We start from the raw sequence: 12,926 nt of genomic DNA, 5'->3' as shown, positions 1-12,926 counted from the left end.
ACAGATCTGAGTAAGTCAATCCTTTTCTGTTGCCCTGTTTGTTAACTTGTGTGTAACAAGCAATCTGTTCATGTTATATTATGCATTTGTAATTAAATATGTAAATTAAATATATGTATCCCCTTAATTAATAGCGTATCTGTGCACTTTTGATCATACTGTAAAATTAGTGTGAATACCTGTTTGTGCATTTCTGCCTGTGCACGTGTGTGGAAATGACACTTACAGAGAATATTCAGGAGGAACATCCTTGAAGGCTGGCAGGTCACGGACATACTCATTATGGAACCATTTGACTTTGAAGTGAAGATTCATGTATTCGGTACTTTTGCATAGGCGGTGCTTGTCATGCTCTGTAATGCAAATAAAAACATGAGAAGCACACATGTTAGCATGCACAGTAATATTAATGAGTCTCAAACACATGGGAACACCTCTGGACTGAGCAGACAGCATGGTAAATTCTAAGTCGTCACTGCAGTGTCAAGCTTTTGCTCTATAAAATAGTAAACGTGTTGCATGTGATCTGTTTCTGCTGCTTCTTTGAACAGCTTCTTCCAGCAAAAAACTCGCAAGGCACAAGTATAGACACACACACTAATAGAAATGTACAAATATCTTTATAAGCATAAAGTGGACCTGGGCAGCAGTGGTTGCTTTTAATCTGACATCTTAACGGGCTCAATTATGTACAGCCTAGAGCTGTCAAAGAATGAGAAAATAAAAACAAGCTTGTGTGTGCGTCCAGCTCTCTTCAAAAGAAAGAAAGCCCTTGAATGACTGCATACAAACTGAAACTAAAACGGATTGGACTTTCATGTCAGCTGACATGGCTGCTGAGTCATTTAGTCCAGCTCACTGTAGACATTTCAGAACAGTTAAACATTTCCATGGGATCCCCTGGAGGAGTAATGAATGGTGATGGTGCAAAAGAGGGAGTGAATAAAAAAGAGATGAGGGAAAAGAAAGGAGAGCAATGAAGCAAAAACAGAGACGAAAGAGAGAAAAACACAAGGGAGAAAGACCAATGATAAGGAAACTATTCTGCAATTGCAACACTGGGTAAACTCAATTGCCTTTGTTACATTCCTGATTGTGATGCAATGACACTAAGAAGAAGAAGAAACAGAGGAGATGAGGAAATATCATGGCAGCACAGAGGATGATAGGAGCATTTTTTCTATCGTTGAAATAAAAATAGGAAATCAAGCTAACATTGCATATAAAAGAGACTAAACACTACGAAAGGAGCGAGGAGAGTGAAGGCTCAGTTCGGGACTGTCTTCGTCAGAAAAATGACAGCGTTGTTTGTTTAACAACCTCTTTACATTTTCCTTACAAGCGACCTCTCGTGGCCGTGTGAATAACAGCTGTTGTGTATCCGGTACAAAGATGGAAGGTGGTGGGTGGCTGGGTGTGCAGTGTGTCTGACTCTGACACCAGAGACTATGCATCTCATCTCTTACCAACAGTCACTGTTACTTTCTTTTAAACAGGATCACAATCTTCCTGCAATCTTCGTTATGATCAGAAAGCACAAACAACCTATTTTGTCGTTCAGGTATCGATTCTCTTCTCACAAGGAATACTATTCAACCTGTCAAAACAGTTGTCAGGCGTCTCTGCAACTGGGCTTTTTAATACAATGCCTGTATTATAAAATGGAGGTGGTGGGGGGCGAAATACTGCACATTGGTCAGGGAGGGTCTAATGGAAGATGATCATGTAACAAAGACCCCTGGCTGGACAGGTATACTGCAGTCCATAGTAGGCATGAGAACACAAAAACATCTGTAACTGAACTCTGCAATCTCATACTGAATACTGTATATGTAATGCAGGACAAATGCACAAAACTCAGTCTGCACCCGAGGCAGATCACCCCAGCCTTTTCCAGTGTGTGTGTGTGTGTGTGTGTGTGTGTGTCTCTTCGCCTCTCTCTGTGACTCCTCACTGTTTTGTTTCACTTCTTTTGTCCAACCTTTTCTTCCTTATTTTGAGTTTTTTTGTGTACTTTTTATCCAGTATGCAAATTGCCATGTAATCCTTTTCTGTATGGCAGAGAACAGATATCTGTTTTTTTTTTGCAGCTGTTGCAGTTTTCCACAGATAAAATGTGTGTTATTGGGGGGGGGGGCAAATTTAAGATTTTTTTTTATTGCCAGGTATGAACTGTATTACATCTCAAATAAATCCAGACAAAATGTGGCGTTATGTGGACACCAGACGGTAGATCTTAAACAGGGCGAAAGAGGATGGTTCTTAAAAAGTATAGCAGAAATAGAGACACACACAGTCACAGTCTTTTGCAGATATAAGATACATACATCCACACAACATCAAAGACAGGTTTAATTCCAATGCATCGCACCCTAGCTGCTGTGCCTTAATCCTGATAAGAACCTGAGTGCTTACTCTGATGAATAGTACAACGCCTGCCACCGCACTCTCCTCTCTAAGCTCTGAGGAAAACATTTACATATGTGTCATTAACATATTTACCTGTATGAGAATGTATCAGATGCACAATGCAGTATTTTACTCCTTAGACCGGACAAGTCAGTTTAATGCAGCCCATTGCAAACCTGCTTTCGAAATTGAGGTTAGAAAAAAACCTTCAAACTTAAAATTAGTGTTATTACAAAAACAACAAAAACAATGCAGCTGTGTAAAAATGTCAGAGTAGCATGACTCATTCGAGGGACTGCACACTCCAACTGGATGGAACACAATTGTGCCACAACCCAATTCACTGAAAGAGTGTCTCTGAGAAATAGTCTCTGATGATACTTCTCATTGTAGCAGAAACAGTGGGTGTGAAGTTGTCAGAGCCACCATAGCTGAACACTTATCATAGGTAACGTGTCAGGAACAGAAGGTTAAAAAACACAACCTGGTAATGTTGACTGACAAGTGGTCTGATGGAATTTCATTGTACAAACAGCGCAGACGTATCCTCTTTAAATACTGCGTGGAGCATCATGTCTATCTAAGTTATTAGATTATATGCCTGAGGTGGGTTTGTTCCACTTGCACACACAGATTTTAACATTTTGACCGACAACTTTTCACAAATCTCAGGAGCCACACTAGGGGACAGTTTTAAGTTTTACAATGTCCTGCACATTACACTATATGAAAAGCCACAATGATCCCAGCACCTTGCAGTTATTGTCTGTTGGAGCTGAACACTAGAAAATGGCTGGGATCACTGCTTTCATCTACACCTAACCTTCATGGTCAAAGTGGTTTTGATGGCTGAAATTGCAGAGGGATTTAAGGTTTCACCTGGATTCACCTAGCCAGTCTGTGTCATAGAAGGAGCAGGTGGTTTAAACAGTGTGAATATTGAGCTGAGATTGTTTTACTGTAGAGAGGACCTGCAGTTATTCTGCTGTAGAGGTTGTGCAATCTGAACTGAGGGGTCCACTGTGGCAGTGCCACTTTAATAACTGAGCTGGCACTGCAAGGCAGCTTAAACACATACAGGGGTGGACACGCACATGCACAGACCTACACTCCCAATCACAGTTTGTCAACCTTTCTGCTCTGAGCTCCGACTGCACACACTCACTGTCACACACTCACAGTCACATAGTCACCTAAAGGAAGCAGATGGAGGTCAGCTGGGAGACTGAAAAGTAGAGGTCAGCAGGTGTTAGTTTGCCGTATGTGTGTTTGCAGAGTGTGTGTCTCGTTATAACACGTACTACATACATACATGTACATATTCAATGTTATGTACATTTCTACAGCCTTAAAGTTTCTTCTGCCCTTTCTTTCGTTGTTGTTGTTGCAAAAAAAATACAATACTGCTTGACTAGAAGGTTTCACATAAAGCCCTTCTTTATGTACAAAAATATCAGTAAGATATGCACATAATGAAAGGGAGAGCGTGTTTGGTGAATCTGAATTAAGGAAAGACTCAACTGTTTTTTTTTCATACAGAAAGTACTGAATTGGTATTCATATTCAATTTTCAAACCAAATTTCCAGAGAGGGAATGGTTCATCCAAATATTCTCAAACAACACTTTTCCTTCAAGCTTCAAAATCAGTAGTTTGAAGACGGAAACATCTGCCAGAGGTTAACAGAGCGATAAGTCCTTGAGAAGCTTTCGTCTTTCGAAACTCCTCAGTTTAGGAGTCATAAAGCCGATATCCTCTCTCTAGAAAACGGAAGCACAGAGGGACAGAATGCGCTTCTTTGCACACTCTGAATAAAAGCAAAAAGATATAATTTTCCACTCACTGGGCCCAATGTGACTGTTTGAATAGAGGAGAGAATCTGAGGGAAATGAGGCCACAGGGAGCAGTGTTTTAAGAAGCTTGCAATAGAATATACAGACACTGTCAAACTTCAGACTGAGTTAGTTTTTTTTTTTTTTTTTTTTAGGAGGCCACAGTCAAAGCCTCCTCAAAAATGTAATTACAGGCTGTTGAACCTCAATATGATTAATTTATCATTCATTGGTGAATTTCAGGTCTATGACTAATTATTTTGTAAGCATAGGTGTCAGATTTTTTCAAATGGACAATCTGTCATTCTGGAAGGTAAGTCAGTTCATATTTATTCATGCTGTTTATGTAAATGCGGCCTCCTGAGGCCTCCTCGTTGTGTCACAGGGACTGACACATTTAAAAAAAAAATAATAATGAAAAAAGCATTTTGCATACTGTGTATGTGCGTGCATGTGCATGTTTGAATGTGTGTTATGTTTGTGGCACCACAAAGACTGGAGCAAGCAGCACAACAATGTGCTATTTTTCTGACCTTGAAACATGTGTTATCTATTCGTATGGCATGTTTGTGCCCTGCACCCTGTGAATGATGCAAAGGTTTGAACAGACGTACAACAATACAGTAGCTGCCTGCAAATGAGATACCACAAGGTCAGGTATTTGAATTATTATAAAAAACTGGAACTTTGACTGTCCAATGAAAAGAGACTGTGAATGGCCAGGGCTGTTTTTACTGCTCTGTTAACATGTGGAATATGTTAACAAATTCTTCAACTTGACCATAAAAAATGCAAGTTGTTGCGATTATTTCAAGAATGCCAGTGAGACACATTCTGCAAAGTGCACATTATTAATTAAGTATTAGCAGCATATGTCATCCACAACTGCCTGTGGACTTTGTGACAACCTTCTCTTTAATTCATTTGACTGAGGCCTGATCCATCTGCAGTCTCTAGGAGGAATTTGTGGGATCAGCACCAGGCTGTCATAAAGAAACAACACTTCTACTGTGCACATCAAACTGTCCAGTGTTTTCCTGGTCTTAAACGTCGCAAATGACGAAAGTAGGTCTGGTCTCTCGTCTTCATTTGGTGAGACATTATCATTACAGGCCATTGTGATTGGCACAGCTGTTTAACAGATAATGTGACTGGCTGAAAAGATAATGATTAATCATCACACCCATCCTATTTATATTCCACTTCAACTGTGCTTTTGCAAATAGCGTGCACATGCACAGATGCACATATATAGAGAAAAGTATCAAGTGTGCCACAATGCGCTCTCATTGTCTGTACATACACAATCTAGCAATAATAATCAGGCTGTTAAAATAGGGCCCTCATATCTGTGTATGCAAGTCGGTGTGTGCATGTGCTTGTGTGTACATTGGTACATTCATTCCCTTGTATGTGTGTGTGTGTGTATGTGTGTGCGTGTGCGTGTGTGTGTGCGCCTTTGTGCCCTGCTGGTGGTAAACAGTGTGGGCTGTCCTGAGGGAGGAGTAGGCTCAGGGTCCCTGGTGAGGATGTCATCTTGTCTGACTCAGCCCACAGGGACTGACAAATGCACTCTCTTCCTCATTGATTCAAATGCCATGGATATTATGACAAACTGCAGTGGTTCACCATCCTCCAATCACCATTCGGTGAGCATAGATATAGGAGCGTGAGGTTAGATTTGTTCAAGAAAAAAAAAAAAAAAAGAAGACTGGAGGACCAGAATTGAACCAAGTCAAGTATAGTTTTCTGTGTGACATAATTCCTTCATCTTGGCTTCTGACCCAGTTTTGTCAAAAGGCTTCCTAAGCTGTAGCACAGGACCTACTGACACAGCTCTGCTATAACACCATAGCCCACAGAGACACTAACTCCTGTTGATGTGACTCAAACATATAATGCATTTGGACAAAGCCAAAGTTATGACTCAGTAATCTAAGAGTCCACTCTGGTTCAGTATAGTAAATCACCATTCCAGTGTATCTTTTACAAATATACTGCATTTATTTTCATTAACTTTATTTAAACAAATGCACTAAAACAACAAATCGTACAAGGATTTCTTCAGGCATTTACCCTTGTGTTTGCAAAAACACCTGCAGGTACATCTGTGTATTGAATGATGAGATCTCTATGTGTAAAATGAATGCACCACCTGCAAGGCTCGAGCAGGAAATCAGTACTTTATAAATCTTATCAATATAAAAAGGAGTAAGTTGTTAGCTGAAGTACAGAGAGATCAGAATTAAGTGTGCAGTGTGAATACTGCAAAGAGGCATCAGAGATGAACAGTTGGAGAACAGACTAGCTTCTTTAAAAAAAAAAAAAAGACTGCAACACATACCCTACAGCCATGCCTGAACCCTGTAAACAATGTCTTTTTGTGGCAACAAAACTCCCACCGCCAAGGTACATTAATTGAAACTCAATTAAAATATTCTGTGGCGTGAAGCTGCTCCAGCAAGCTGAAGATGAGTTAATGGGCTGCTGGAGCATTGGATCTTTAATGACATGCTCCAGAGACCACAGCCATTAAACAACCATACAGTGGATATACTACATGTACTGTGGAACTTCATCACACAAGTACTCTGAAGTCTAGACGTAGCACTGCTTTTCCTTATTGATAAAGCACCCTTTTGTTGCCAAAGCATAGTCAAATTATTGATATGTGACTTTGTTTTGATTAAGGTGACAGGAGATCTGCTGATATTTCTTTGAGTCAAAATTTTCCATGTAATGGCTTTACCTTTGCTTCTGAAAAATCAAGAATTTACCTTACATGAGAACCTGTCTGTCACTGGACATGGGAAATGATGAAATGATAAGTGTGTGAAAACTCATCTTACAAGTACAGAGTGTTTTTTGGAGTATTTACCATGTACGCAATGGTGAATAAGTGAATGAGGGAGTGAATTCAGCTGCAGCCATTCACTCTCACATCCCTCTTCTTCTTTTCTGTCTCTTCTTCTTTTCTCTGTCCACCCCGCCTCCCGCGCTCTCTTGCTCTCTCACACATTCAGAGATCCACACAGAGATGCTAAAATTAGTAGCATCCATTTCTGCACCAGCACTGGCACCAAAGGCCTTGGAGCAGGAAGCAGAGGATGCATCAAAGACTTCATTAAGTACTGCACATGCACATGTGTGCACACAGACACAGGCACACAAACACACACACAGATTCCTCTTTTATTCTCGTTCACTCTTTCTTTCTTACTTGCACAACTGAACGCTCGCACAAATGCACAGACGAACATGGCTGCATGCACAGACACACACACTAACGGAGAAACACAGACCAACAAAGCAGGACATTCTGGCCCGCCTCCTTCAGGGTGTCTCTGTCAGCCGCCCTGCCAGTTTCTCTGTGCCTTCTTATGTAAACAGGTCACTCTGAGTTACTTCCGTTTGTCTGAATGAGAAAGAGAAGCAGCAACCTGGACTGGCTCAGTATTCCTACCCTCTACCACCTCATTATCTCCCTTCCCTGTGTAAAAGCACATACAGTTCATGCACGTATGAAGGAATGTACACATGCATGCTACAGGATGTACATGTGTACAGCATGCGTACATTTCAAATGTGACCTTGCATACACTTATACTACCCATTTGTGAACCTTTCTGTACTGTTTCTATTGATCATTTCAACACACGCACACACACGCACACACACACCACACACACACACACACACACACACACACACACACACACACACACACACGCGCGCACATACACGTGTTAGCTGAAGGTGCTTGTCAGTGTGATGGCAGAGACAGGAAAAATCACACTGGGAAATTAAAGACAAAAAAACAAAAACTGTAAAATTCTGCTTCTCCGACATAACAGATGTAAAACATTGAATGAAAGCAAAGCGGTCTCACCTTCCCTAAAACTGCAGTCGAGTATAATCAATTGCTGGTGTTCTACTAACAGTTTATAGCTGTGAATGTGCAGCTGAAGGATTGTTTTGTGACTGATCTGTAGAAAGAAGTGAGCTGTTACTAGAGTAATTAAATCCCCTATGGTTTCACTGCTTTCTTTTCCAGATAACCATTCATGTTCTCTTCTGTCTGTAAGCACATTTCTCCCACAATATGTCAAGTGTGTTCTGTTTTTGTTTTGTTTTTTCTAGATATCCCACACAGACACAGGTCTATAAATGTGCCATACACATGCATGTGTTTATCCTTCTGGTAGGAACTTTTCTATTCAAACTCACTGAGCCTTCATTTTGGTAAACTTAGCTTATATTGCACATATTACCTTGCCTGTCAATGTTACCAATTCTTAATAGAGGATTCATTAATTGCACTTCGTTCTCTCTTTAAGGAGAGCCTGATGTCTTACTGATTGAAAGTGAAAAAATAATCATGCAATGTAGCTAATATTCAATCTGACATATTCCTTTTTTCTATAGTAATTGTGATCATTTATAGTGTGACTCACACAGTCAGTTTACTATCTAAATGACATGTAAATACACTGGTTACACAACAGCAATGCACTATGGGGCACTACGTTACGTCTAATAGGCAGGAAAATGAACTGTACACACATACTAAGGATATTAAGTTTTAGCAATACACAGGATCAAACATTAAGTGGCCAAGTTTAAACTTGCACCATCTGTTTTTTATGTTGTTTTACAATCTATGCAGTAAAACATATTATGTGGTTTACAGTCTGCATGTTTGCACCACACTGTTGGTTTATGAGCTGTCAGACTCTCCTTCACTTAACTACTAGCCTGTTTCCACCAAACCAAACCTAGGACTCTGACAGCCAGCAGGACCAACAAGAAATGAGCAATAATTCATACAAAGTGCTCCTTTGAGGAACATGACAGTCATGTCCTCCTCCTGGCACGTGTCGCTATGGGCGGGCAGTGATGTACTGACAAGAAGAGGCAAGAGGAGGCAAAGCGAGGGAACATGGTTCAGGCTCAAGGAGCCAGAGAGAGCGGATATGTGACTGAGTGCATCCATGATTCTTGTCTCCTTTTGTCACACGGACACCCTCAGGCAAATCAGACACACATACACACAGACACACAGACACACACACGCTGCCCAAACCTGCTGTGACAGCAGTCAGTAACACCCTAGGTGCTCACATGCCCAGCTGCCCTGACTCAGATATGCACACCTAAAAACACAACCGCTCTCTCTGTCTCTACCTGTTTATCGATTGACTTCACTCTGTCTATTATCCTTCACACAGTGGTAAGACAAATGATATAAATAGTTAGTGTGCTATAATGAAACTGTGCTGTTTAGCAAAACAGCATAAAAGCCTTGTTATCACTTGAAAATAATAAACCTGTTGTGGAGTAGTGTAGTTTTCTATCGTTATCGTTTGACTGAGTTGCCTGTCAGTAGTTTAATCAATTCACATGTGCACAAGTAGATAGTTTTCAATCTTTGCTCCTCAAATTGATAAAAAACTTTTGTTAATTATCTAAAAGATAAATGACATCATTTCAATTAATTTAGCCTCTGACTGATTATAATGTGTAGCTTTATGCTGATGATACACTATTCTGCCATTATTCACTGAATATAATAAGATGTTGAATATATACAACAATCCTTCAGCGATGTAATGTGATAAGACTAAATTCATGCTATTCTCAAGACCTGTGAAAAATGTCAATGTGCTGCAGAGGACGGAGTCCCATAATTGAATTTCCTGGATTGATGATGCTTTGTTCATAGTCATAATAAAAAGATTCATATTAAAAGTGTTGTAGCTGAAGCTCAGCTTTCAGTATAAAACATATAACACCATTTTCCAGCTGTGGCTTTAGTTGTGACAACAACTAGAGAACTGAAAATTGTTTTTTCATAAAAAAGCATTAATTGTTAGTATTCACTTTATTTTCTTCTTTATCAACAGAGTAATTCCCAACAGTTTGAGGGTTGTGGTAATCCAGATTGTGGGATTATTACATATCTGAAAAATCTGATGGTTTGTGTTACAACACAAAACACAATGTAAAGATGTTGGTGTTCTTCCACTGCAAACACACACAGTTTCCAAAAATACTGCATTGCCAGATGATGAAACAAAGTTAATGGAAGCTTGCTTTTTCTCTTTAGGGCACAGGAAGGCAATGGGGTAACAACATCCTATTTATGACAGAAGGCAGGGGAAGTCTGAGAATATATAACTTCAACAATACCACTAGTGTGATTCAGAGGCTATGGATACTGCTGGATGATGCTTCATTCATTTTCAGTAAATATTCCACTAAGGTGTCACTGTTAATTTTACAAGAACATGGTGAATGTTAAAAATAAATGTGGAATTGTGCAAAAAATATTATAGTGATTTCATATAAAATCTCAGCTCACATTATCCACACATGCTGCTTTACAGCTGCTCATTACCTCACCACAGGAATGCAAGTCACATGTGTGCGCACACACACACACACACACACACACACACACACACACACACACACACACACACACACACACACCTATAAATCTACACCTGTCTCATTAAAATCTGATGCATGGGCATATTTATGTGCTTAATACTCAATACTGTATACTTTTCTGGCAAACAGAAGATCACATTTTACACATATAATCTACATGCTTCCTGTATGCACGTGTGAGTATATGAAGAGACTGCAGTTTGCAGTTGCCATAGCAACCCGAGATGATTTGGTAAGGAGAAAGCAGCAGGTATGTGCTGTGTAGATGAGGTTTTGAACCATCAATAATATTGTATAGAGTATGGTCTGGACTCTCTATGAAAGTGTCTTTAAATAACTTCCGTTGTGCTTTGGTGTTGTATAAATAATAAATAATAAAACTGAGTCAACCAATAAGTACTTTTGGTGCATCTCTGCTTTTTCTGTTACTCACAGTCTAAGGAGCATTTCCAGTGTTTGACCTCAGTCAGATCACCCATCTTATCTTACCACTTCCTCTCTGCCTCTTTTGCCATCATTGAAGTGGCAGATATCACACCCTCTGTCATGTCTAATACGACATAGAAGGCAAGATTTGTATGAAAAACACTGCTGCACCAAGTTAAACGTTATAGTGGTGCCCGACAGATAAGAGCACCGCATAATCCTAGATATATATGGTGTGGTACGATTTTCAAAATGGTGTTGGGAATGGTAATCTTCTCCTACTGAGCAGCATCCAAGCAATTTGTCCAGAGAAAGTCTGACTTTGACGTGAAGTGATCAGACAAGGGATGTGAATTTGGTAAACTTGAGCATAGTGTGTGCTGCGTATGAATGTCATATTGCATGATTTCTGGGTAATAAAGCTAACTGCTGTTTAGAGACTTAGTCGAGTCAAACTTCAGCGCAAACATTCACACAAAGCCATAACCCAGGGTGCTACCCTGCTGAGTCCTGAAGTGCAAACACACACACATAGCTATTTTAACATTCATTCACAATCCCAGTCACATTAATTCCCTTTTGCTTTCCACCTCCCCTCCATATATCCTGATCCTGATATCCTTTGGGGTTTGATCCAGAAGCCTCCAACCTAAAAAAAACAGCTTGTTTAATCAATAACCTCCTGGAGGCTTTCGCTGTCTTTTGGGAGGTGAGCTGGAGAAAAGGGGGGTGGGGATTGAAGTCAAAACCCACAATATATCGGGGAACATCTGTCTTCCTGCCAGCGGAGCACATCTGAGATTTATTGCTTGATCACTGCAAATCTCTGCTGTCTTGGAAAAAAAGAACTCTTGTTGACAAAATCTTTTCTAACCTATTGCAGATTACAAGAATACTAAATGTGAATAACATTAGGGCACCTTGTCTACTTAAACGAGGCACCACATCGCTGCTACGGAATGACTGGTTTACACTCTTGAGTATTTAGTGGTAATGGGGGAAACTGATTGAGTATATTTGGTCCATGCTAGATTAAAGGTTGTAAATCACTTCCCTTATATGGTACAAAATTCCCTTTTTATGCCTTTATCCTGCACACTGCAGGCAATTCTTGCATTATACATTTACATTGTAAGTTCAGTGTTATGTTTGTTAGGCCATAACAAAGACGCAGACACAAGCATAATTGAAAAATGCGTAATGGCTGTTGCACATCTGTAATTACGGTAAGTTTTGGGCATAATGACTCACTACTACCTACCTAACACTGCCTACTGATGGTCATGCTTCTAAAATCTTCCCACCAATGTTTAAGTCAGAGACAAACAACTGTGCCTTCACCTCTACATGTCTAACTCCAATACTGAACTCTAAATCACCTTTAAAACCTTAAATGCTACATGAATAATTGAAAACAAAAAACAACACTTTGGGTTAGATCCAAATTTCATTTTCTCATCATATATTACTTATATAAAACACTTGCACCACACACGTAACAAAACACAGAAACAGGCACTTGCACATCAACATTGTGCCACTGATCAATTGTTTATCTTGATTACATGAAGTTCCGGTTTCTCTATAGGGATCAATAGAATGAAATCAGGGAAGCGTAATCTAGATAGGCAGTAGAGCTGACCACAGCCAGACACAGCCGATAAACAACACCGTGACACCAGCCAATAAACAGCACTCAGATACACAGAGGTATAACACAGTAACACTTGAAACTTATCCCTGTGTAGTTACAGAGGAAAGGAGAGAGCATCACATTAGAACATGCTAAACCTCATTTTTCTTTGCC

General features: G+C 39.9%; 1 protein-coding gene across 1 annotated transcript in view; it reads right to left on the bottom strand.

Moving 5' to 3' along the window:
* unc13c (unc-13 homolog C) overlaps positions 1 to 12,926 on the bottom strand; it is a 96,550-nt gene that overhangs the window by 25,068 nt on the left and 58,556 nt on the right. The window contains exon 19 of the mRNA XM_022741772.1: positions 227 to 353. Within this exon, the coding sequence (XP_022597493.1) occupies positions 227 to 353 (127 nt within the window). The remainder of the gene's footprint in view (positions 1 to 226; positions 354 to 12,926) is intronic.

The sequence above is a fragment of the Seriola dumerili genome, unplaced genomic scaffold, assembly GCF_002260705.1.
Source record: "Seriola dumerili isolate Sdu_G_001 unplaced genomic scaffold, Sdu_1.0 BDQW01000003.1, whole genome shotgun sequence".
In the NCBI taxonomy this organism is placed as follows: Eukaryota; Metazoa; Chordata; class Actinopteri; order Carangiformes; family Carangidae; genus Seriola; species Seriola dumerili.
The sequence above is the reverse complement of the archived record's forward strand: the minus strand, read 5'-3'. Positions and strand labels throughout refer to the sequence as shown.